This window comes from Rhipicephalus sanguineus, chromosome 8 (assembly GCF_013339695.2).
Source record: "Rhipicephalus sanguineus isolate Rsan-2018 chromosome 8, BIME_Rsan_1.4, whole genome shotgun sequence".
Lineage (NCBI taxonomy): Eukaryota > Metazoa > Arthropoda > Arachnida > Ixodida > Ixodidae > Rhipicephalus > Rhipicephalus sanguineus.
The window spans coordinates 40,745,452-40,772,171 of NC_051183.1; the positions used below are offsets into that span (position 1 = coordinate 40,745,452).

The window sequence follows — 26,720 nt, forward strand, 5'->3', positions numbered from 1 at the left end:
TTGTTTCTTCTCAAGGCCGTACTATCGTTCATACGGACTTCAATCCTTAACAAAACTTCATCGTGTATTTTCAGCACTCTCTGTACCACTCATTGCCGAGAGACAGTTCAAGAAGCCGCAAAGCAGTGACGTAGATACGGTACCCTCATCCACTAATTTTACAGACGCGCTTTTTTGCCTAATGTCAACGGCGCAAAATTTAAAAAGATTTTCCTCTTCCCTCTCGTTCACCCTCTGCTTGGGGTAAGCGAATGAATTTGAAAACAAAGATATTTTATGCAGAATGGTCGATAATTGGTCTATAAAGAGCTTAGTTGGTTACCGGATGGTCGGCGTCTAATTCCGCTCCGTACATGAGAACTTTGTTGGAAGTCTTGTCCAAGTCGGAAATCTTGCGGGGAAACCATGGCATGCCGGCGAACTCTGCAGGACAAGGCAACAGTAGGAAGTGGATTTGAATTACGACTATACCAGATAAGTTGAATGTTAAAAAAATATAGATATCTGACATGGTTCTGCGAGAAAAGAACGAGCTTAATTGTTCCATTTACATCCGCAATTATGCCACAGCTTTCAAGCCTTTCGTGCTAGCCTAGTAGGCAAATTGAACACGTTACGCATTCATCTGTTCTACTTCTCTTAAACGTCACCGAATGCGTAAGTTTATCTTTTTATATTCTATAGGTCTATAATAAAAGACCGTTCACATGAAAAGGAGTAGCCGTCGCCAGTACACGGCGGCAGGCTCTCCACTTATATTTGTCTTCACAAAAAGAGCAAAAGCCTCCATCAGAATTTTTCGTTAGCACTGCCTTTCTGTGCGAAGGTACGAAAATCAACTGAGGTTGATTTTTGATGTTTACTGAATGTATGATGACTTCCAATGGCCCTCTACGTTGGATGGGAGAGAAATTTTACCAAGCCTTTCTGGGCTATTTATGCCCTACTTTATAATTACGGTAGCGTCCTGACAATGTGCTTTATATCGTGAAGTCTCTTGTGCCTGTGACGATTCCGCCACCATATGTTCTACACTTTTTTTTTTTTGCCAATACTGTATTCATCTTTTGCTGATACCGACTTGTGATGGGAATCAGGAAAGCAAGTAAGTGCGGTAAATTGGGAGATGCAGGTACAGTGTGCGTCTCCGTTAGTTGGACCAGCTGGGAAATGCGGAGCCGTTGCTCCGCGCAGCAATGGTCGTAAAAGGTGGCGCACCATACCTTACGTGAGCGACGGTTCCATAGGCTGAGCGAGCAGAAATGCCTGGTCATTTCATATGCTGTCTCCGCACACCTAATGTCTAAACTCTGGTTGTCTCGAAGAAGCGACAGTTAACTTGATGCGTTTTTTCACTTCTGTTCGCGCTATTCATCCCGTCAGGCCTGTGAATGCTATGGCGTTCATGGTCATCTAGCGAGATGAGTTCATGTTTGCCTGACTGCGCATCATACTACGCTCATTTATTAAGCTAGTAAGCAAATATTTCCTGCAGTATGTATATAGTCACCAAACAGGATAAAAGTACGAATCTAATTTGAGTATTAGTAAAGACACAGCACTCTGTCCTGTGTCTTCTTTGTGTATTGTTACGTTTGTGCTGTTAATACCTATGAATTAATTTGAATAGCTGTCTGATGCTTTGCTGTCTCCATGAGTGTCACATATAGGAGGTGACAAATAAAATGTGACAGAAGAAGAGGAAGACGTCGAGCGTAGACTGACGTATAACCGCATGACTAGAAGAAGAGAAAAACGAAGGAGAAGATATAAAAAAGAAGATGACGTGGGCATAGGGGCCCTGGGTGTTCGATCGTGAGCGCGGGAGGCGGGCACGAGCGTCGCCGGCCTGTGTACCGGGCGCTCCGGCTCCCTTTGTTCTACGGCATCGCACCGTAGTCTCGTGCTCCATCGCTCTACGGCATCGCACCGTAGTCACCGGACATCGCAGGACACGTCCTAGGAAATGGATGGCAGGCGCGAACACCCGCAGCGGCCAGGGAGCGTCATCGGCCTGTGTCCCGAACGCTTCGTCCTACGGCACCGCTCCGTAGGCCTCGCCTGAGCCAGTCCTGTTCCCGGGAAATGCTGACCAGCGCAAGTCGACGCTGAGGTCATTGACTCCGAGCCTCCAAGCCTCAACGACAACGCCAGCTCGCGTTCCGTACCAGAGAAAGACAGCGTCACCGACTTGTACGCCGACGTTGGCTCCAGGGACCAACGCAACGCCTCGACTCATCTCGCATGGAACGCTGTGAGTTCATTAAGCGACGAACGCTTCATACGGTTTAGCGACTTGTATCACTTGTTTGTTGACTGTATGATAGCTTTGTTTAGTACCGGTATTTTTTTTTTTGTTTGCAGTGGTTTGGGGTAACAATGTGTGTTTTTCTTGTGTGTAATTAAAATAGGTTTGTGTAACGCTCTCGCCTTGTCCATGCCTTCTGGCCGACAGTTATCCGGAGATCCGTGACAAAAATAAGTGGCGAGCCTGCCTGGATCCTTTTTCTTATTTTTTGTTGTGGGTCTTACGGATTTCTGTTCGGCAGGGAGGATGGACTTGATGAAGGTTCTAGAGTTGGCACTAGATCTTGGATTGTCGGGCGAAGAAGCGATAAGGCTCTATGATCGTGAGGCAAAGAGGCTGAGAGATGAACGAGCGCAGGCACGCGAGGAGAGGCGCGAGAAAATGCGCGAAGAGGAGGAACGTGAAATCAGGAGGATTGAGCACGAGAAGGAGTTAATTCTGCGGAAACAGCGGACTTTAGAGCGAGGCAGTGAGATGAGCACATATGATAGGGGCTCCATAGCAGAGACAGAACCTCCAACATCGACGCGAGTCTGTCCCGGAAAAGTGATTGCTCCTTTAGACGACAGACGAGAAGACCTGGATGTTAACTTGCATCGGTGTGAGCGGACAGCCTTAGGTCAAGGTGGGGAGCACAAAATGAGGTTGGCAAAGGCCACAGATGATAGCAGAGGAATTCCAAAGGTGGAGTTCCTGCGGGAACTTACAGAGCCTGAGGCCCACAGCTGTGGTCTGGTGGAACAGATGACTAGTTACCGTGGAGAGTGTAAAAAGGAAAATTGTCTCGTAGTTAGGAGTAACAAGGAAGTGGACTCAGGTGTGGCTTGTCGATCCAGTTATGAGGTTGGTAGTGAGCGACGCACTGAAGATGATGATCAGGGACCTCAAGAAACGGTCGCTGCTTTGACTGGCGTCGCAGAAATCGAGAGAAGCACTTCGCGGAAAGGAACGCGTCTTGAGGAGAAAAGCACAGGTCGTATGCAAGACGTAGTATTGCTGGAGAGCAAGAAATACATTGGTTTGGCTGATACCCACGGGGTTGCTCAGGCAAAGCATCGTAGAAGGAAACGCGCCCCGAAAAGTAATCACAGACACCCGAATGTCAAAAGAGATGCGCAAATGCTCAGCCGGGGACGTGTACTTAGGACACATTACAGAAGAGTTGTGTGGATGCGGCGTTCGATGATTAAGACAGGCAATAAGAGCACGGGTGGTACTGGGCGTTCGCAACGGCGCTCAGTAAGGAAACGCCGAAGAAAGTCGCGTAAGATCCGAAAGAGAAGACTTAAGCATGAACGCTTGTATAGGTTGGCATCTACTAACGGAATTGTGATGATGTAATTACCCTGTGCATAGAGCAAACCTAGTTTGGTGTTGACTTAACCATCGTGTGCTTACAAAGTTATTTTGAACAATGCAGACTGGGAGTGATCCTAGTGTATTGGTGAAGTGTCCCTGAAACTGCTCAGTGATAAGTTTATTAGGAGTGTGGTGGTGTTCCAGTGTTAGCACAAGACAGATCGTGGAAAAGATCGGATTGTTACTCATGTCAAGGTACCGGAGGTTTGAAGCAGTTTTCTTCCGGAGAAAACTCTTGAAGAAGAGGGCCATTGTCACATATAGGAGGTGACAAATAAAATGTGACAGAAGAAGAGGAAGACGTCGAGCGTAGACTGACGTATAACCGCATGACTAGAAGAAGAGAAAAACGAAGGAGAAGATATAAAAAAGAAGATGACGTGGGCATAGGGGCCCTGGGTGTTCGATCGTGAGCGCGGGAGGCGGGCACGAGCGTCGCCGGCCTGTGTACCGGGCGCTCCGGCTCCCTTTGTTCTACGGCATCGCACCGTAGTCTCGTGCTCCATCGCTCTACGGCATCGCACCGTAGTCACCGGACATCGCAGGACACGTCCTAGGAAATGGATGGCAGGCGCGAACACCCGCAGCGGCCAGGGAGCGTCATCGGCCTGTGTCCCGAACGCTTCGTCCTACGGCACCGCTCCGTAGGCCTCGCCTGAGCCAGTCCTGTTCCCGGGAAATGCTGACCAGCGCAAGTCGACGCTGAGGTCATTGACTCCGAGCCTCCAAGCCTCAACGACAACGCCAGCTCGCGTTCCGTACCAGAGAAAGACAGCGTCACCGACTTGTACGCCGACGTTGGCTCCAGGGACCAACGCAACGCCTCGACTCATCTCGCATGGAACGCTGTGAGTTCATTAAGCGACGAACGCTTCATACGGTTTAGCGACTTGTATCACTTGTTTGTTGACTGTATGATAGCTTTGTTTAGTACCGGTATTTTTTTTTTGTTTGCAGTGGTTTGGGGTAACAATGTGTGTTTTTCTTGTGTGTAATTAAAATAGGTTTGTGTAACGCTCTCGCCTTGTCCATGCCTTCTGGCCGACTGTTATCCGGAGATCCGTGATAATGAGTGCGTATCGTTTCGGGCAAAACTATGACTTTTTATCGCGCAATGTAGCCTTTTAAGGCATAATTCTTCGATGCCTCATTAAACGCAAATATTGACCGTCGGCGTCAACACGAATAAGGCAAAAATCATAATCATGCGAAGACGTCACCAAATGACGTTATCAGAACGTCACAGATTACTAAATTTGTGGCGTCACCATGACGTCCCTATGACGTCAAAGATGTTGTCACGTGACATAGTCCCTTGGTCAAAGGTGGGCCGATCACGGAGGCAGATGAGGTGCAGAAAGCTTGCAATGCCTCCTATCCTGGAGGCATTGCATTCGAACACATGTTCTTCGCATCTCACCGGGCAGGTCATCGATACATAAGGACTCTCCGGGTGCCAATGAGGGACCTCCTCGCAGGACGGCGGTGGCGGGCGGCGACGGGGTCGGGGTGTCGCCGCAGCCCTCGCGCGAGCCGTCCTGCAGCAGCAGCTGACCTTTGGAGGAGTAGTACTCCCTGAGCTGGATGCAGTCCACCTCGTGTTGGAGCGCGTGCACCACGTCGTCCATGGTGCCCTGGTCGCAGTCGACGCCCACGAAGATCTCGTACTGCTGTGGGTTGACGCGAGACTTGCGAGACTCGATGTGCCGCACGTTGACGTTCTTCTCCTGCGGCAGCAGTTTGCATCGATTTCTAGAAATTGCGCAACTCGGGAAGAAAAAGCCAACTGAGGAATGTCTGCCATTTGGGCGTGTTGGTATACGTCCATGATGGTGAAGCGCTGCAAAGAACAGAGACTTTAGAAGTGCCTTGTCCTGTGTTCTCCGAAACTCTTAGTTCTTCGTAGTGCTTCACCATCGTGAAGGCAACTAAGGAAACAAATAGGCAGGAGACAAAGGTTTCCGCCAAGACATGATTGCCGTAACCCCTCTATCTCGTCGCTCTACCTTCTTAGCCACTTCGCCTTTTCTGAACTGTGTCAGTTCTGGAAAACGTATGCAATGCTAACCCGCGAAAACTGTCACTGTCTTAAAGCTTATCTCGTAGTGAACGTTGTATAGAAATTGAAAAACAGATAGGAAGAGGGGTAGAAGAAAAGGGCACGGAGGCCAGCCACGCTGAGCGGCAGTTGGCTACATGGCGGTAAGGCGAGGACGAAGGCGAGTTTATGGCAGAGTGAACGTTATCACAAATCAAGAGATGGCGTATAAAATGCCACTTTCGTAAATGTATTTGTATAAGGTTGCTCGTACCTAAGGCACGTACTGCTGCGCAGTTGACGAGCCGTCGCAACCATCGTATTCTACTTAAAGAATCAGCGGAGCTGTGTTCTGTCAATTTTCGTTCCTAAAAATTAACCTGCATGACATATGTACCAGTTCATGTGTTAAACAGAGATAATATCTGACTGCCTTTGATTTTGTATAGACATATTGATCTATTTTGCTCTAAACTCGCTCCTTTTCCTGAATACCTGATTTCTTCACCGCACTGATGTGCCTAACTCTGCTGCGTATCTGAGTGAAAAGGAACAGAGGGAACGTCAAGCTGCTCTTCATGTAGCTTTCTTATCTTCCTCATCAAATCTGTGTACAGTTTTGCATGAAAGCAGTGCCATACAGTACAACACCATGCCCCACCATATCAAAGTGGAGTACAGAAGGTTACGCGATGCTTACCTTGAATACTCTCAGAGCTCTGACCAAGCCCCCGACTTGGTTGCGCAGGGAGAAGACCACGGCAGAATTTTCTTTCGTGTCCGGGGCGCCATTGCTCTCAACGGAGGGTGTCTCGGCTTCCGAGGCTTCCGGGGTTTCAGCTTCGAGCGGCGCCTCTTTCAGTGATATCTTGCTCTGCGAGCGCAATAATTAAGATCACCAGTTAGCGCAGTGAAACAATGCGTGCGTGTGCGTTTGTTTCTGTTAGGACGTTTAAATTGGCAGGGACCATAGGTCGGCAAAAAATTCGAAGCTCACTCAGACTCACCCAAGAAATATATATTGTGCTTAGGGCTCACTCGGACTCAGACTCACCAAAATTTGTCTCAACCGGACTCACTCGGACTCAGACTCACCAAGATATTACTCGCCCGGACTCGCTCAGACTCATACTCACGGCTCGATCTGAGTCTGAGTGAGTCGACTCATGAGTGAATTTGCCGACCTATGGCAGGGGCACAAGCCCCCTAGACCAACGTCTGCATCTTTCTCGTTACTAAACGTTATCTTCTTTTTTAGCTTAAATAGAGAAAGAACTGGAGAGAGAGAGAGAGAGAGAGAGTAAGAGCAAGGAGTTTCGAACAGATGGGGGCAGGTTGCGTGTCGTTGGCAGGTTGACACGACAGGCGACCGTCTAGTCAGGTGTACCCAAGGAAGTGCAGAGCCGTCTTAAAGACACTGCAACTGTGTAGAGACTACTTATTATCTCTTGTGCCGCTGTCGCCAAGTTGAACAACATCGCTAGATTCTCCAGTACGCTTTGAGGAGACTCGATGATAGGCCTTTTACAGAAGGAAAAGGTCTTGGGAGCCTGGCCTCGCAATACGTACGTCAGCCCAGAAAGCCACACGAGCCCTCCTGCTGTACTTGAAGGCAACAGAATTAGGCGGCCGCCTGTGATACGCTGCACTGTGTGTGTATGTGTTGTGAAATATGTCCCTCTTTCTTTCTCTTACTCCCTTATTCCCCTCCCTATGTGTAGGGTAGCAAACTGGACGTATAGTCTAGTTAACCTCCCTACCTTTCCTATGTTCGCTCTTTCTCTCTTTGGCGGAGAAGGCGAACTCCCCAGTAAGTGCAGGGCTGTCTTGAAGGAAGCGCTGGACTGTTTTGAACAGCTGACTCTAGGGGAGAAGGGTGACTTTCTCTGGGTTGCCACTGGGACTCCCAAACGTCGAAGAGCGGCGGCCATGGTGGTTTGATGTAAGATAGCGGTATCTTAACGTGTACTCTCTCTCACACTCAAAATAGTTCACAACAACACATAAAACTCAGCAGAAACGTCATTGTGTTGCCAATATGCGCCCGCGCAGCTTCAATCGGAGCATTCATCTCTGCCCGATGACAGTGACGTCGGCGTTCGCATGCAAATTCCTACGTTACGTCGTATTACAAAGCAGCTTTTCTTCTACGGTGAAGCCCTAAGATGTCTCAACAAACGCAAAAATTGACCGTCAGCGTCAACACGAGTGATGCAAAGAATCATCGTCACGTCATGACGTCACTATATGACGTCATCACGACCTCACAGATCACCAAAATTTGTGAAGTCACCAAGACGTCCCTGTGACGTTGCATAGCGTGGCGTCACGTAATGACATCATTACAGGACGTAATCGCTTGGTGAGAGGTGGGCGAATCAAGGAAGCAGTGCAAACCAGGTGCGGTGCAGAAAGCTTGCAGTGCCCCCGATCATGGAGGCAGTGAGTGCAAACCACGTTTGGGGCAGAAAGCTTTTGGAATGAGGGAGAGCATCAGTTCATCGACTGAGGAGGAAAGGGGGAAGAAGATGGCTTCCGCCTTCGAGTCGCCTTAGGCGAATGTATAAGGGACCCTGTAAGTTTTGTTCCGTCACGGCATAGCTGGCGTGCCCGGTACGCTCGTGAGATGCACACAACTGCTAAATTTGCCAAGGACGTCGATTCGTCTAGTAACACTTGGCACAACGTGGAGCAATGCGGCAAAGCCAGTTTTTCGCAGAGCACTTTGCAGAGCACTTCACGGAGCATGGATTCCCACTATGCATGTTATCGGCCGCTATTTCCATTCAACCGTGCTTCTCATTTCTTTATTTGTTACCACCGACCATTTTCCTTTTACACCTTCGACAATGCAGGTAAACAAAGTGGATATTCATCTTCCGGTTGACCTTGCTGCCTGTCGCGTATAATTTAGCAGTATCTCTTAGCAGGTAACGTGGAAAGTTTGACGTCTGTGACGCGTAGTTCCGGTTCCTGCAGTCGCTTCCGCCTCATGCAACGAGCACGACAATGGCCACAAGATCTTTGTGACTTCCTTCAGGGGCTATTGTCAATTAGCGCGAAGTTTAAGCCGCCATCTGTCGCAGCCGCACGGAAAACCGAGGCGCCTCAACACGTACTTCTTGATTGCGCCAATATCCATCGACACCCTGCATAGGTCATCACCACACCACAGGCTACCGGCTTCGGAACAGAAGGAAACTTCGATGTCGTTGCCGTGTCAGCCACTAGAGCTCGTCTTCAATTGTAGTGGAGAAAACGGGCGAAGTTAAGCGCGACACTTCCCGAGTTTGTATGGACATCCAGCCTTCTATCTGGGGCCAACGTTTTCTCCTTTCTGCTTTTTGTCTTTTTAACAGCAAGCTTTAGTATTAAATCGCAAGTTTTAGTACTCCGTACGTAATGTCCATAACGGCGTCGCGTACGTAAGGCCGCTGCGTTTCGCTTGGTGCGCATAAGCAGAAGTTCTGCGCACGCGCTCTATGCGAAACGTGGTGTTCGTACGTACTGTACGTAACGTCGTTACGGACGCTACCTTCACGGTACTAAAACTCGCTAATAGCTGAGTAGTTCCCACCACCTAACAACCTCCTTAGAGTGACGAGCGGCTCCTAGCCGCACGAAACAGAAATAGAAGGTCTGTGATACCCTTAGATGTCCGAGGCGGCACGCGCCCTATACTGAAGAAAGCAGCGTGTCTTTATCTCTTTCTGAAAAGACTGGGTAACCCGTCGAACTTATTTCGTGATTGGCATAGAGGCTTGCAATTGTTCACATTGGACGAGGAATTCCCAGTAACCGCGAGTCATAAGCTCGCGTTGATTGCGTCTCTGCCCTTTGTACACACCGCCCGTCGCTAACGCCGATTGAATGATTTGGTGAGGTCTTCAAACTGATGCCCGGCGCGGCATTTCGGTTGCGCCGCTCTGTTGGAAAGATGACCAAACTCGATCATTTAGAGGAAGTAAAAGTCGTAAAAAGGCTTCAACTCATCGCAGACCGAGTCCTCTGCCTAGACCTTCGCGAGAGATGCCATATCCTTTGACAGTCGCGCCGCTCGACGTCGTCTTTGCTGCCGTCACAGAATTAAGCCTTGACGTCAGCACGTCGTCCTTGCCGCAGACCTCCAAGAAAATCGGACAACGCGACAGGAGCGCCGTTGCCCCAGGATACAGCCGGCATCCTCTCTAGGCTCCATAAGAATCCTGCCGTCCGCTGTCAGCGCGGAATGTTGTCGCTAATTGACAGCGATATTAGGGAAGAAGGCCGTATTTGGGAGCCGTGCGGGAAAAATAAGGTCACGACGATATATCGAGGTTAGGTTACGCGTGGGCATTCGACATTGTATCCCACTTTTCCACGTCATGGCGAGAAATTAGCTGTCTAACTTCCTTTTTTTTTTGTTGCTATTTTCTCGGCTGTGATACCGCGTTTCGGTGCAATGGAGAAAACGAAAGTTCTAAGTTAGCACACTTTTCCTTATAGATCGCGCCAGATCGTACGCCTCGGTGGTTACGATGTACGGCTGCTGACCCGAAAGTCGTGGGTTCGATCCGGGCCGCGGCGGTATCATTTCTATAGATGCGGAAGGCTAGTGGCCAGTGTACAGTGCTAGTGGCCAAGGTACAGTGTAAGTATACAGGGCAAGTGCACAAGATGTCTGTGCACGGTAAAGGACACCAGATGGTCCAAATTTCCGGAGCCCTCCACTACGGCGTGCTTCATAATCTTATCGTGGTTTTGGCACGTAAAACCCCAGATATTATTATTATCGCACCAGATGCGTCTTTGACAGCAAGTCGTATGCGCGAGAGACAACTCATCCAATTTTAGTCATAATTTACAATGAAACAACGCTCACGCACAAACTGTGGTTACATGAGCTGAGTTCGCTAGTTCGCAGTTTAGTGAAAGTTTAGTTGGTTGGTTCATGAGATCTAATGTCCCAAAGTGACTCAGACTATGAGATAGGCCCTAGAGGAAGGCTTCGGATAATTGCGACCTCCTGGGGTTCTTTAACGTGCACTGACATCGCACAGTAGCTACTGAATGACGAGCTCAGTTTCCGTAGGCACTGGTGTGGAACATCACATTCAATAATTATTGTTTTCATCACAGTTCCTTCGCTTGCACATGTGTAACAGTTGAACTTAATTTTTTTTTTCAGAATAGCATGCTGCCTTCAACGTTACTGGGCAATGTATGCAAAGCAAAGTCCTAGCTAACTGTGCTTATTGATGGAAGTTCTGGATGGCAATTCAGTATGTTTGGTTTAGGTCACACTGATTACTTGTAATATTGAAAACATGAAAAAAAATATAGCCGGGTCATTTCTGACCACGATAAAGCATCAGAAATTGCAATGTCGCTCACTTCCAGGGTAGCATCAATGCATTTATTAGTCTATGCCTTGCGAAAAAATCTGGTAACTTTCTTTAAATAAAGAAATAAAAAACTCTAAGCGATAAAAAGCATAATACCTAGAGCAAGCGCCAGACGTCGTTTCTGTAGTGGCTGCGGCATTCTGCTGTTGTGGAGAATTATGTAGCGGGTTCGATTCCTTGCATCACTGACTGCATTTCAACTTTGACTTAATGCGAAAACATACCTCGTTCTTCACGCTTTAAGAACGCTTAGCAAAACTCCAGGGGTTTTTTTAATGCCCCATATGACATAAGCGTAGCCAGTGGGGGAATGGTGGGGTAGGGGAAAGGGGAGTTCAAACTTCTTCTGAAATAGCCTAGTACGTGTACATACACACGTACACATGCCAACACACACACACACACACACACACACACACACACACACACACACACACACACACACACACACACACACACACACACACACACACACACACGCACGCACGCACGCACACACACACACACACGCACACGCACACACACACACACACACGCACGCACGCACGCACACACACACACACACACACGCGCGCGCGCGCGCACACACACACACACACACACACACACACACGCACGCACACGGGGGGGGGGGATACATGTAAATTGGTCGGACAAAACACCATGATACAAAACACCAAAATGAAATGGTTTGCCAAGCTAAGTCTGCCCAGAAAGGACAACAGCGGTGAAGGATAATATTAGTCACCGCAAGGTGTTCTAAAATTATTTGTACGTGTTACAACTGCAACATGACAAGTCACGAGAGCTAAATACGATACTTGAGTGCCATTACAGCAATCAAGCAAATTTAAATTGGGGTTGCCATTGGTGAAGCTTAGCGCTAAGTATCTAGCTCCTGTATAGTTATAAGCAGGCATAGTTCTTGATGGAAACATTGTGCTGGCAAAATGAATCTTAGGGCGGCGTAATAACCGCATGTTCAAGAACCCCTGGTGGTCGAAATTTCCAGAGCCCTTCACTGCGGCGTGCCTCATAACTATATATTGGCTTTGGGACGTTAATAACCAACAGTTATTGCTATTAGTATAGTCGCAAGTTCAGCGATGCGCCGAATCAATAGACGTTCCCGAAAAAGTGGCACGAAAAGGAACACGTAACGGGACCAATTTTTCCCATAATATGGAGAGACAACGTAGAACATCGCAGATAAAGTATGCGTGAATTATATTTTTTTCGGCAAACTCTTACATCTCATTTATTACACTTGTGACATATTTTAGCAATGTCGACAACTGGGCTAGTAGTATACGGTTTCAGTTTAAATTGAAGCAGCGCAGACAGCAGAGACGAGAGTAGTCGGACACAACAAGCGCTTACTTGCGAAACTGAAAGGTGCACTGGAAGAAAACGTAAAAGGAAGGCGAACTCAAACGAACTGCGCAGTCGCCACAACATAACAACCTTGCAAGATTGATATGCTGGTAAGATTGTTATGTTGCGGCGACTGCGCAGTTGGCTTAAGTTCGCCTTTTAACTTTTCATTCATTAAACCTTTCAGTTGCGAGTAAACATTTGTTGTGGCGTCTAGATTCGCCTGTGTTGTTTGCGCTGCTTCAAAATAAAATGAAATTGTTACATATTGATCTTTTAGTGAACAAAGTGAAAGTGCCATGCAAATTGTCTTAGAAAAGCATGGTCAAATTGAAGGCTTCCAGCACGTTACAACATCACATTATCATGTACCAATTGGCCAAGAAAACTGCGCTGCTAGACATGGTAAGCCTTTGGTCTAATTAAAAAATCATCATTATCATCCTCAGCCTATCATATGGCCACTGTAGAACGAAGGCATCTCCCAACTATCTCCAACCAAATCGGTCCTGCAATAGCTGATTCTATTTTATGCCTGTGAATTTCTTAATTTCCTCGCTCTGTGCTGTTCTCAGTCACGCTTCCCGTATGTTATTATCCATCTAAATAGCCAAAAATGAGAAAATACTTTCGCCGCATGGTCACCAGGCTATGGTTCCCAGTCCCTCTAGGTGACGTCGCCGGCACGTAGTAACGCAACAGGTGGTTCGGATGTGTTCCGGTTCCTATGACAACCGCTTCCGAACAAAGTTACTGGTAGCGATACACCCGGGTGCTTCGCACTACTCACTTTTATCTCCTCGATGAACGAGTCGGGAAAGTCGGATAGGCTCGCCATTGCCGGCGTGCTGCAGCACCGTCTGCTCTGGAAAAGTTTTCGCTTGCTCACGGAAGTGGAGCCCGCCGCCATCTTACTTTTCCTTTTGCTTATTAGTTTTTTTTTCTTTACGGCAGTCGAAAACGCACCGGGACTGCAAAAGCAGTGCGCTCCGGCCGCACGAAACAATGAAAGCGCGAGCGCTTCAAGTCGTCCAAGCGATCACCAATGGAAAGATGCACGCAACAGCCCCTTTCTTATCACTTCTTATAGGACTGCACCTCCCGCCCTTCCTCTTTTTTCCCCACGCACCTTCCCCTCCCCGCTCTGTCGTGGAGAGTGTTGCCAAGTTAGGGAAAGCGGGAGATACGCAGGCGCCACGTTGCGGACGCATCTGGTGCCTTCGGTTGGCTGGCTGGCGCCTAGAGATTGCCAGCGAGTGGCGTCGAACGAAAGGGAAAGGAGAAATGGATGAAGTGGGGAAGGCTAGTGAAGAGGTGCTGAAATACAGAATGCCAATGAAGATTCCAGGGTGGACCCCTTTCTACCCTTTCCCTTCTCTTTCGATGGCACTTCGATTGAAGGAGGTATGAGCCAAGTGGAGCGGACGTGCTCATCAGTAACCTCGGTGACTAAAGGAAAAAATGGTAAACACCAGCCTTCATTGACCATGCCGAGTGTACGTGGCTTAAAGGCAGGTGATCTAATGACGTTGCAACCTCTTGAAGTCAGTCTCAAGCTCATACGGACCTCGAAATTACATGTTGCAGAAAAAAGCTGTATTCGTGATTTAGGCAAAACGTTTTAACTTTATGATAATGAGTGACGTCGAATGCTAGGTGAGGTTGAGGACTGCAGGTTTCTGCAGCTCTGGGTACTTCGTAAAGTCGAAGTCTCCAAGTACGAACCTTCCGGAAAACAAACATCATGAATCCTTTCTTTCATTTTGTCATCGCTTTCAGTCACCTACGCAGCTAGCATCGGAACACAGTTATGTATGCTTAAGCATGGGGAACACAAATATGTCAATTGAAAATTGAGTATCTTACTCCGAATTCTGAGAATCAGGCTGGGAATCACGTTTAGTGCAGGAAATGATCTGCAATCTGACATGACTCTGTAACAAATGCCCTTGCTAGGGATAGCCGATATGGTAAAGTGTTGTCGAGTGTCAGCTTGATACTGTTTCTGTATTGAACAGATGCAATGCACTCACTTCTTTGCGCAATTGATGCAGGATTAGTAACATTGTGCACTTTTCTATGGGAGTGTCTTGAAGTACGTAGATTAAACTTAGCAGTGGAACTATATAGAATGTCTAGAAGCATATTTCGCTATTGCTTCAAGCTGTCCATCTGCATATTCCCTACTTTAAATTTTGTTTTAAGGACGTATCGTATAGGTCAGATTTCATAGACTAACACCACATGCAATATTGTGGGACTGCGATCCCCGCAGAACTAGAAAAAAATCTACTACACTTTCTAATCTCTGTCAGATATATTTAGAGGCTCGCAAATAATGTATCTGCGATTGCATGTAACCGATAGATAAATATTCAGAAACATAAGTTTAAAGGCCGTCAAATAGGGTGTAGATTATATCTGCCGAGGTGAAACAAAATCAAGCTGTTCGGCATAAAATAACACGCGGCAATGGAGTTGTCATGCTGGCCTTATAACATACTTAATCAGTATTTTCAGTGGTGACCACTACTGTCGTCTACAAATCATGCATTTGAAATAAGAAGTGTTCACTCACTCCAACGCCCTCTTCCAGTATGTAACCATTTTTCAGTGCTTACGTAACATTCACACATGACAACATGTGAACAATGACGATTGCGAAACACAAGACGTTGCATGAAGTGAGATGTGTATTGTACAATGTACAGATTTCTCCTTAGGAATGCAAACCAATTTCTTAAGTTTAATATGTGTATTCGGTAAGCGTCAGCGGTTCACTTAGCTCAAATGCTTGCCCTGTGCCATGAGTAGCGGGATATGTCTTCTGTATATTACTTCTGCGCCATCAGTGCGCCATCACTTGATAGTGAGAGATAATAATAATATCTGGGGTTTAACGTCCCAAAACCACGATATGATTATGAGGGACGCCGTAGTGGAGGGCTCCGGAAATTTCGTCCACCTGGGGTTCTTTAACGTGCACCTAAATCTAAGTACACGGGCCTCGAACATTTTTGCCTCCATCGAAAAAGCAGCCGCCGCAGCCGGGATTCGATCCCGCGACCTTCGCGTCAGCAGTCGAGCGCCATAACCCCTAGACCACCGTGGCGGGGCTGATAGTGACAGAAACCATGCAGGACCTGCACGCTTACTCTTTATTTCAGAGCGCCCCTTATAAGTTTGAGGCGCTAAAACATTATTATTTTAGTTTATAAGGAAGGAGTGATGTCTGAGTGGTCGTAGACACGCTGAGACTGAATTTTTCGCCGTTCTTGTGATGAACTATACATTTTGCGATTCCTCTGCGTTGCCTGGCAATAAAAGCGTTCGAAAGTTATGTCGTTCTTGCGGCACCGAGCAAAGCCAACACACATATTATTGAGCGCGAATGCAGGTTCTTTCGCAAAGTTAAACCGTCGTAACACGTTCCTGGCTACAAACCACAGTCCGTATACATTTACCTGAGCTGTAAAAGAAACAGCCCTGGTGTTTTGGATTCATGGTTCTAGCGGCAGTACACAATATGCTTCAGTGTTAGTTCACCGTTACTTAATACAGGCATCTTATATTAAGGCGAGGGTCGCGCTTTTCTACAGGAACATTCACGGACTGCGACGAATATCTACACAAAGAATAGTTCAGAACTTCTGCAAAGGATAAGCCAAGCCTCGTTGCATTAAAGGAAGTTCGGGTGCAGCACAATCCCAGAAAGTTTGAAAGAATCTTTGATTCGTTTTTTTTAAACAAGCCTTTAAAGGGAGCGGAAACTGTCAAGTACCTATACGTAAAACTGATAAGCGCGCGTTATGAGCACTTAAAAACTCTGGTTAAATGCGCCTTAGCGCTATTTCGCGTTATACAGAGTGCGCTGCCGCTCCTCGAAACGCGCTGCATCGTACTTGCGTGGTAGTTCGAGATCGATGGTTGCTGGATGGGTGGCACAGCCAAAGGAAAGAGAGAAAGAGAGATAAGGGGAGAGGGGTGAGCGGATACGAGAATGGGGCATCGAGCAGCGGGACAGATAGCGGCGCAGTTCGGCATAATCGCGCTCTAACCGGCAACGTTAAAGTGAAGAAGGAAAGAAGGAGAGGGCCCACGTCTAGGTGAGCGATAAACCTTTGCATGAGCTATAAACTATATACACAAAAACTGAATGCGACAATAAACGGCGGTCGCATCGCCGCGTATATACACCGAAAATGGGGGGAAAAAATGATGGTGGCTCTCTATCTGGCACAGCTGGTGGGTGGATCGATCACGTGACCACCACGTGACCACCTGTGGCGTGTTTCCGACTAGATGAGGCTCATTGTGAAGCCGCTGCCGCCTCCGCAGGCTGAATCGCAGTGGTACCGCTTTCGGGGTTTCTTGAAAAATCCGGGAAGCGCACAGTGTATTGCTTAGCTGTACTTAGTGAGCTGGCAGCTGAGAGCTTTTCCGGTGCATTAAAATTTAGCACGGCACTTTATTTCATTTTTCATACGCGGTGTGCATTACAGCGCCTCGGTGAATAGGACTTGTAGCAAGTCGAGCGGTTATCGTAATTTTAAGCAGGGCGGCAGTCTTTTTTGGGTCGTATCTTTATTTGCTCTTTGTCTCGTGTTAGATACTATTTAGGGAAGCGTCGCTCTGCTGCTGGCTTTCCCACTGACATTTAGGCAGGTAACTAGCAAGAACTATCTTCGAAGTAACTGTAACTCTAAGAATGCATCTCTTATAGCAAATGCGCTTTATACAGAGTACCTAAGTGCTTCTACGTCAATTTGCTAACGTTATGAATGTGCGCTATTTTATTTTCAGACCAAAGTCAAAGATGTCCCATTAAACGTGAAAATCGACCGTTGGCGTCGGCGACGTCGGCAGCGTTAACACGAGTCATGCAAAAAATCATCATCACGTGATGACGTCCCCGTATGACATCACCATGACGGCACATATCGCCAAAGCTTGTGACATCACTATGACGCCACATTAGATGACGGCAAATGATTACGTCATCACATGACATATTCGCTCTGTCAAAGGAGGGCCGATCATGAAGGCAGTGTAAAACACAAAGCTTTCGGGGGGGAGGGGGAAGGGAGAGGGAGGATGCATATATCGACTGAGAGCAAGGAGAAGAAGATGGATTGCGCCTTCGAGTCGTCTTAGGTGATTGCATAAGGTTTACCATGGCCTCCGAGATTAGCCGGCGGCGAGCAACGGCGCGCCGCCGGCTAATCTCGGAGGCCATGGGTTCACTGTGAGGTTTCGTGGTAATATCACATTTTAAGTGATTCACTAAGCAGGTACATATTTCGCGTTTATAAAATGTTGTGCAAGCTGACGTCGCTGAACAGTATAGTTCAGCAATGCGGCTCATTGAGGACATGTGATGAATCACGCAGACATGGGCTGCGCAGGGCATCAAAAGGCGCCATTTTCAGTCAGCGAGCGCTGGCGTCTAAAGCGTTCCTGGCAGGGCTCGACAATATGGAAGTTGGAACTACAAATGGAAGGCTACTGGTAGTTAGGTAATGACATTGCAAGCATACCGTCCCATTCAGTCTGTCTTTACTACAGCCACTGTCGGGGTTTCTTGGTAACATACATTAACCGACAACCCCATACTGTGAAGAAATCGGGTCAAATGTAAATGGAACTATTTGATGCGCATGTTACAGGTTTTGTCACTTGTACAAGTTTTCTTCGCTAGAGCCACGTCTTTATTTCGTGCCGTACAACATGTAAACTGTGACAGTAAACGCTTTTCGCGATACTAACTACGCTGCCCTTAGTTGGGCAGACTCCCCCACGGGAAGCTAGCTTTACAGATTTTGCACAAGAAAGAATGTTACTGTAGAAAAGAAAATGAGCTCCAAACTTCCATTTCTATAATATTTCAATAACATTTCTAGAATTTAGCGTCGATGCCTCAATGGCAGCACTTCAGAAGTTCAGATAGAGCAGAGGTCTCAAACTCGTCTCAGCTAGCGGGCCGCAGTCACGAAATTTATTCCAACAAGGTCCGGGACAGTGAAGAAAGACGGAGCGCGAGGGGAGAGGGGGGGGGGGGGGTAGGACTTGAACAAAACGTCAACCAACGTTGCCACTTGAAAGAACGCCTTTCCCGCATCTCATAAATGGGTCATATCTGAAGGGAATTTGACGTCAGGTTTCGAGAAACAATATCTATATTGATTTCCGGAATGACTAAAATTCTGAAAAAAAATGTTTTTCTTTTGGGGTGACGTTTCAACACATAATGACCGCATGGGGTGCCTCATGAAAAAGATGCTTGAAACCAGTCCCGTCACTGTAGCTTACACGAACAAAGCGTTATGAATCGCAATAGGCTAAAGAATATAATGCGAATACAATTCAGCAAAGTCACAAAAGTTTATTCCTTGTGAAGCCGCGGGCCGCTAGCGAAAGGTCCGCAGGCCGCGTGTTTGGAACCCCTGAGATAGAGTCACCGTTTATTATGCGGCCATAAGCGCACTAGACGTCATTTTTCACAATGACCCAGCCAACAGCATGTCCGTCGGATGGCTTAAATGTCTACTACCGCGTGCCAACAAAGCTGCGCAGAGAGACTTCTATCGCAGACAAATATATATTTTTTACCACTAGCATATTTTACCTAACATATCAGCTAGCTAGTAATAATAATTGTCGGGGTTCAACGTCCCAAAATTACGATATGATTATGAGAGACGCCGTGGAGGCCTACGGAAATTTCGACCACCTGGGGTTCTCTAACGTGCACCTGAACCGAAGTACACGGGCCTGAACCATTTCCGCCTCCATCAAAAACGCAGCCGGGATTCGATCCCGCGACCTGCGGGTCAGCAGTGGAGCACCATAACCACTAGACTACCGTGGCGGGTTCATCTTAGCTAGCGATCAGCTTGTGGTGAAACAAAAAGAGCCGTGTCACTGTCCCCACTTGTTTTTTATTCTTTTCAAGAATATGCTCGTCTTCGCGCGTATTTTACTTCCGCACAAACTGTGAGATAAACTGTGTGAAAGAGGACTGCGCGACAAGTTTCAAAGTGAAGTAAGCGTATGCGGTTTGGAATCAGTCAAATGGAAAAGTGACTGTCACAGCACGTGCGCGCAAAGCCAGGCGATCGCGTGGTTCTCAAATACAGCTACATATAAACTGACTGCTGGACAATTTTGGGTGTGTTCGCTTACATTCTCAACCGTCAGAGCCTCTGTTGGTGTTTCCGAGCCAACAGCCTTGCACAAAACATTCTTTACGATAACTGAAATCAAAATAGTGAGGCGTGCCAGTGATTGTGCTGTCGTCGATTATAAATGGCACGTATTTGGTTCCCACATGCTAATGACTCAGGATGAGCTGAGAAAACCAACTCTACGCACTCATTTTTGGCCGTGAACCTGATATGAAACAAGCCCATGCGTGGTGCAGCTGATCTTTCGAGATACGTGTTCCACGTGACCGAGTGCACTGTGACGTCACAAAGGAAGGAGGCTGTTGCGTAGGCCAGCCTACACACACATATACGAGCGTTCGCACAGGTTGCGCCTGCATTACTCTTGCCGCCGTCCATCTTCAGCCATGGGCAACGCACAGGGCAAAGGTGAACCAAGGACCGGTGACGTTTCCCGCGAGCACCATGGCGAAATTCAGGAGAGTAACGAGGCTGACAAAGTTCGCGTGCGTGATGAAACGGAACCTGTGCCGCTCGCATCAACCGAAGAGCAAGACAACGAAGTGGGCGACGTTGGCAAGGGTCACCATTGTGAACTGAAGGTCAGCACATCGCCTTACACGGTACTGCCGAAGGCCTTGCACGAGACGCCGAGCCCCGACGTTCAGGACCAGGGCCGTTCCGGGGATTGTCAAGACACACAGGCCAGCATTCCAGCACGCAGCACTACTGCACTGCAATGCCACAGTTTAAAGCCCATAGGACAGGGGACGAAAGTGCCAAACGGCACCTTAGCGCACAGCGATGCCACAGCTCAGAGGCCAGGAGACTCCAAGTCTTCGAGAAATCTCCGAGAAATCCAAGTCTTCGAGAAACCCCGAGGTGATTGCCCTGGTGCACTTCAAGGCAAGACCACAACCACTTGCACGTCGGAGTCAACGGTGCTGAGGAGAGAAGCTGAGCAGTCAGGCAAAAGTTACTCGACTGAAGCAACGAGCGAAGTGGAAACGCTGAGTTCAGTGTCAGTGCAAACAGCGTCGACTCTTTCCTCGCCTTCTAGACAATCACCGCCCATAAAACTTCGTGGAAGCCCGGGTTCACCAAGTTCCAGCTCGTCCACAACTCGCCAGGCACCAGCGGAAAAGTGCCAGAAGGCCTGGGGCGCAAGGATGCTACGCTTCTTTGCGTCGTATTCCACAGATGACGTCGCTCTCGGAGCAGACGCTTTTCGCGCACCGGAGATGTTGGATCAGCCACCCCCGCAAAGCTTTCGCTACCAAGTTAATGATGAAGACGGCTTACGCGTGAGAAGCCAGCGCATTCCTTGTCAACCCAATTGCGTTTTCTGTCGAAGCGTGATTACCGAAGTAGTCGAAACTGTCGAGAAAGACGAAGGCGCCAGGAAGACTGCTGAAGCTTCAACTACCGGTCCCGTGGATGACTCTACTTCCAGCAATGCAAGTTTCCCGAGCTGCATGCGGAAAGATGCATCGCAACAGATAGCTCGAAAGACTGCGGCGGTAAGCCTAGCTCCCGAGCGAACACTAAATCCTCGAGCATTGGAGCACTGCACATGGAAAATACCTCTTTCCAAACGAGAAAGGCACCGCACCAGGATGGAGACATCTGCAAGTTCTGAGCAGACCCTCGTACGGAGAACAAGCATTCCATCATGGACGCAAGTTCTTGATAGCAGGAGCAATGCCTTTGACGAGCAGCTGCGTGCATCGGATTCGTCAGAAGCGGGGGCAACGGTGCATGTTCTTAATGTGTTACGGCAACTGCTGCAGCGGTCAGGCATTCCTTCGCAGACCGCAGTATCCCTTCTCGACGAGTGGCCTGCGCACATGAACAGTGATGGTATCCCACTGGTGATGCCCGGAAGCGACAGAGTTGTTATACGAGAAATAATCGAAGACCCTGCCCGAACACGTCTGCTTTTACGTAACATGCTTCGGTTAATGGGACGACTAGCTGCTTCAGGAAGGTCGTTGCTGTCTTTTGAAAGAGCCGATGAGCAGTTGGACAGCCTGATGCAAAGATGTTCCAGTGCACACGAAAACCATCAACTTCAGCATCGTCTACAAGCCCTGCCATGTGGCTCTCAGGGAAGCGAGTGTGCCGAGCCGCAAACGTTCTTGTCCCCTCAACAAGTCGATAACTTCGAAAAAGAAGTTAACTCCTTCCTGCAACACGTGCAGCAGTTTTCGGAACAGGCGCAGCTTTTCTATCAACAAGCTCGGGTATTTGTCGCAGACTTCAAGGCCTTTCAGTTGCGAATGGAGCATTTTAAGCAAGTGATCGACAATATTGCTCAGGCAGTTCCAAACTCTGAAGCCCGAGTAGATACGCAAGCCCCAAGGGAAACACAAGACGCGCAAGTTCTTAGCCTTGAAGAGCTGCTCGGCGGCTTTCCTTTTATAGAGGGCTTTACTCGACTCATTCAAAGTTTCTCTCAACGAATCTTTTCTCCAGTGCAGGTTACCGAAGCTAGTGCTGCGACGGAAGGAACCCACCAGCAGACAGCCCGCGAAAGTTCCGAGGAAAGGCAAGCCAAACAGAGTTCACCGCAACAAGACGGCAACTCCCGGCAAAACGTGACCAATGCGCCTACGTCACGATGTTCTGAGCGTTCTCATCGGTGCAGCTCACCGGGAGACGGTGACGTCGTCAACACTGCGGACAAACAGGTACACTGCGTTTTTATCAAAGCATTTGATAGCCCTGACCGTGAACGGGAAGGGGTCTCAAAACAAGTTCACACTGACCCAACTGAAAATGGTGATGTCACGCCGTGCGCTGAGAAATCGGCAATAACGCCGAGTCCAAGTCGAGCTTCGAGAAATCTTTGGTCTCCAACTGGTACGACAGGAAAGGTGACGCCATCAGTTTTTGTGTTCCTGCCCGTCGCTTCAGAAAGTACATGCTCCTCCGAAGGTTCTAGTCCAGGACCGCATCTTGAAGAACCGGGGCACCGTAGTTCGCAGGACTTGCTGGAACACCCGTCAAAAAGCGGTGAGCCACAATTTCCACCGGGGGACTCTGAAGGAATAGTGAAGTCGTCTTCTTCACAAGAGCACAAAACGTCACCAGAAGACGCGCAGTTTTCAAAGGACGACTATCCTCCATCACCGAACGCCCTCGTAAAACTGTGGCGGTCTTTCTCGTTCGTTCGAAAGCTTTCCACGAAAGACGAGACTCCTCAGAGTGGATAGTTATGCAACCAAGCTTTTAAACTGCAAGAGCGCTGGACAAGCCCTACAGCACGCTTCCCAAATTGATCCGATTCCTAGATAGATTTCGTTCGATCCTCGTTTCGCGTATTGAGCAATTCTGCAACTGACATGCGCAACCTGGAGGAGTTTCTGCGAAGGTGCTAACAAGTGAACCACTGACATTTGTGTGATGTGTGCATGTTCTGTCCGGGTTTTTAGACACAATGCAACGCCAAGAGCCAACAATGACTGAGTGTGCCGGTCTGATAATGGTGTGCTTCAATGTTGCGACATTGCCGCCAGACTGTTACTGCAATTGTGTGCGCGAGTGTGACTTGTCAAATAGACAAAAGTGTATTCGTCCACGAAAACTGATTGTTGTATTTTGATTGAATCACCTTTTTCCCGACAATAAGTACGAACGAAATCCAATAAACGGATTCACTTTGCTACTTCTGCGTTCCTGTGGTCTGAGACTTCAGTGGCACTCACGTGCTTTTTCGGCGCAGCGAAAGCTGTGTATCTTATTTGCAGTCCCTATTTTTAGTGGCTTGCGCTTTGCAGAAGCCCTTCGCTGCAGAGTGCGAAGATTAAAAAAAAAAAGAAGACATGCGGCGAGTGAGAACAAATAAGATGTCACAAGAGCCAAAGGTCGGACGTTTTACTGCCGTGCAGCATCACAAAATCATTGTGCAGAGTATAAATAGCCCTTCCGCACGCCATACGAATTCTGCTACCAGAATAAGTCCGGTTCGTTGCCTAGCTCTTCGCTGTTTCAAAGTGTGTGCCCTTCAGTATAATCTGGGAGAAAACACGTACTTTCTGCGACGCGGTTGTTACCAGTTATCTTGCCTCCTCCCCGATTACACTGAAGCGTTCACAATTTGAAGCAGCGAAGAGCTGAGCCTTGAAGGTTCCATGAACCGGGAGTGCTGTAGCAGACGACGCGCCGTTTTGCTATCCACCTAGTGGGTTCAAGCTGATCGCAAAGGGACGTATGCGCTTGTGATAAGGGGCACTGCCAAGGAAAAACGGCCGTCTTCTGATAACAGTGGAAGGTTAGACTTGCTTTGACAGGTAGCAGGAAAACATTTTCTCAACGAAGTGTTTCCAATATACTTCGGGATATACCAAAATAATACGTTTTATGAAGTGTACCATACTAAATTCGTAATAGTGCAGCCTTGCGCTGAGTGTGAAACGACCTTTTTTTTTCTTTGGAACTATGGTGCTCCTCTCAAGCGGCTATTAGCTTTGTTCAAAAGCGACAGCATCATATACGCACCATCTCCTGATGCGCAGAGGGACTTTCAAAAAATTTCTGCGATTAATGAAATTGTGTCCGGACGTATAATGTGGACGGTATGGCATATGGCTGGCAGAAAGGCAAAAGATAAATTTTACTCCGTAATGAAATACAAGAAAGACCCGTACCATCAAGGTGGGACTCAAGACAGAACAGAAAGGGCGTATTTGTATTTCAGTAAGCATGTACCTGATAACCCGGCAACAAGTTCTACTAAGTTACTTCGTAGTGTAGATGTTGGCATTTTGCACTTCGATAGCGCAATTGTACGCGCCCAAGGGCACATGAAACATGCTTGCTTTTAATTTTGTCTTACGCTGTGCTGTTCAGATGGAAGCTACGTAGATCACCCTTGCAAATACCACGAATCATCAGAAGCGAACAGATTAGCAACATCCCAATGGCGTAGATATTTGAAAAAAAAAAAAAAGACTGCAGATCCCACAGGTTGTACAGGAATCGGCTTAAAAGCGAAGCTTGTCATTTCCTATTAACGTTGTTTTTACGGGCTGCTTGGAAGCGCACGAAACACATGAGAAAGATAAACGCATTTTTATTTGTAAACTACTGCTTCCATGACGCGGAAAACGATGATCGGTCCGAGTCATTTGTGCAGCCAAGCTTGTATGCTGGTATACATTAGAGCCTAAGCCCGTGACAGTATACAGTGCCGCACGCACCTAGCCGCGTGACAGTTCCATCGTTGCCTATATTTTCAGCTTGAAACAAGCACGTGTAGCGTCTATGGAATAACACAAAGCTGAATCGGAAGCTAATTCCAGGTGGCCTAGAGTACCAATTATTTATTACTTTGACCTGATTAAATTGGAGTAATTCTTAGCCAATTGTGTATTCAGGAGAATTTTAATTACTCCAGACAACGACAGACATCTCAATTCCGTTATGCCACGGCCCACTTGCATATGCATTTGAAACATTGTCTCACGTTACGTGGGTGACTTGGCGGACAAGGAAGCGAATAGTGCGAAACTTTACTTAAGAAAGACCCTTTTATGACGCTGTAATGCTGCACTAAGATTACTTATGAATAACCCTTATTCGCAGTGCCCCTAGCTTATCTTTACGAAACAATGGTGTGTGCAGTTGAGCTGACAAAATTGAAAACGTTCTAGTCGATCGAAAGGTTGTAGGAAAGACAAGCCACAAATAATTGAGATCACTAGGTTGGGTCACTCTTTTGACGCAGAAAGAAATTCAAGGGTAGCTTTCCCGCAGTCAGTAAGCGCATTTATAGATTATGCTATACCTAGAATAAATTTACTTACGATACATGCACATTAACAGGTACAAAAACACACGTTAAATATTTGAGCAGAATCGTTACTGTGGTAACTAGCACGGTAAAGGGCCGTACGCAATGTGGCTAACATCACAAAAGCCTTGTGTAAGCAGTACCTGGATTTGCGCCTTGGTTAAAAAAATGCCAGAGGGCTACTCGTGATAATGGGACCATGACATTTGTTACGACTAAAATTCAGCAGTTCATGGCTGCGCATCTTGGCTGGGAGCCAAACGCGACGCCCACGCACAAGCGAATTTGTAGACTTGACGTCACGGCTGAGATCTCGTCCTGTTCTTTGAAGCTGTTCTAGCTCTACGTTGCCGGGGCATTCGGGGGCGCCTTGACAATATCAGACACCGCTTGCTTTCGCTTCAATCGCGCAACAAATACTGACATAAAAAAGAAAACGCACACAAATTGGCGAAGACTGGTAACAAGATTATCAAAAAATGTTTGCCCCTCTCCTTAGAGGGGCAAACATACGTCCCTGTTTGCCCTCTCCTTAGAGGGCAAACAGAGGGACGTATCGTTATCGCGTACGATAACGATACGTCCACAACGGCAACAAGATGAGCATCACCGTCTAGATGGCCTGACGAAGTGTAGTGTTCGTCAGAAGTCACGTGAAGAAAGTCTAAAATTTGCACAGCTTCGGTGCCGCCATTGGGCCGCCGTCGCTGCAGCCGAAGGCCGCGTGAAAATCCGGCATGCTGGACGCGGCTAGCGTGCATGCCGCCGACGCGACGTCCTTGTCCACGGCGTTGAAGTCCTGGGGTGGCTTCACGCCAGCACAGAGGGAAATACAAGCGCGTTTGAAGAACAGCTGCACCGATGAAAATCTGGCGTCATCGGCCGTGCCACCCTCCCCCATCAACGGTCCGTACTGATAGGCCAACTTGATCGCCAGGGCAGCCGCGACAGCTTCGTCAAACTGCTGCTCCGTTTCCAGCGGGGCGTGGAACGCGACCGACTGGTTGGCGTAGCACTTAACCAGCTCCCCGTAAGCGGTCGCTGTCTCGTTTGACCACCAGGATCCGGCGACCGTCATGCTACGAGCAGTCCCAGCGACTTGCGCGTCATCTGGACTCCAAGCAGCGCGACATTGGCGTAGCTGGCGCCCGACAAGTCGTCGAAGAACACCGGCGGCACGGCGAACATGTGCGGCACGACGATCCTGCCGGCTGCGGGGTCCGCGGTCAGCTGGACTTCTACGGTCTCCACGTAACCGTCGTCGTCTCGCACAGTGTCCGCGTCTTGGTCGACGTCATCT

General features: G+C 48.1%; 2 protein-coding genes across 2 annotated transcripts in view; one reads left to right on the forward strand and one right to left on the reverse strand.

Moving 5' to 3' along the window:
* Positions 1–13,508, reverse strand: part of LOC119403156 (tryptophan 5-hydroxylase 1-like) — a 24,603-nt gene extending 11,095 nt beyond the window's left edge. The window contains exons 1-4 of the mRNA XM_037670104.2: positions 13,254–13,508; positions 6,406–6,579; positions 5,223–5,394; positions 323–423 (exon numbers count right to left, since the gene is read on the reverse strand). Coding sequence (XP_037526032.1) covers positions 323–423; positions 5,223–5,394; positions 6,406–6,579; positions 13,254–13,373 — 567 coding nt within the window. The 5' untranslated portion in view covers positions 13,374–13,508. The remainder of the gene's footprint in view (positions 1–322; positions 424–5,222; positions 5,395–6,405; positions 6,580–13,253) is intronic.
* A 7,265-nt stretch (positions 13,509–20,773) lies between these two features.
* LOC119401765 (uncharacterized) lies at positions 20,774–23,293 on the forward strand. The gene is made up of 2 exons (XM_049418663.1): positions 20,774–20,952; positions 20,995–23,293. The coding sequence occupies exons 1-2, from the start codon at positions 20,796–20,798 to the stop codon at positions 22,839–22,841; spliced, it is 2,004 nt and encodes a 667-aa protein (XP_049274620.1). The 5' UTR covers positions 20,774–20,795; the 3' UTR covers positions 22,842–23,293.
* The last annotated feature ends 3,427 nt before the right edge of the window (positions 23,294–26,720 follow it).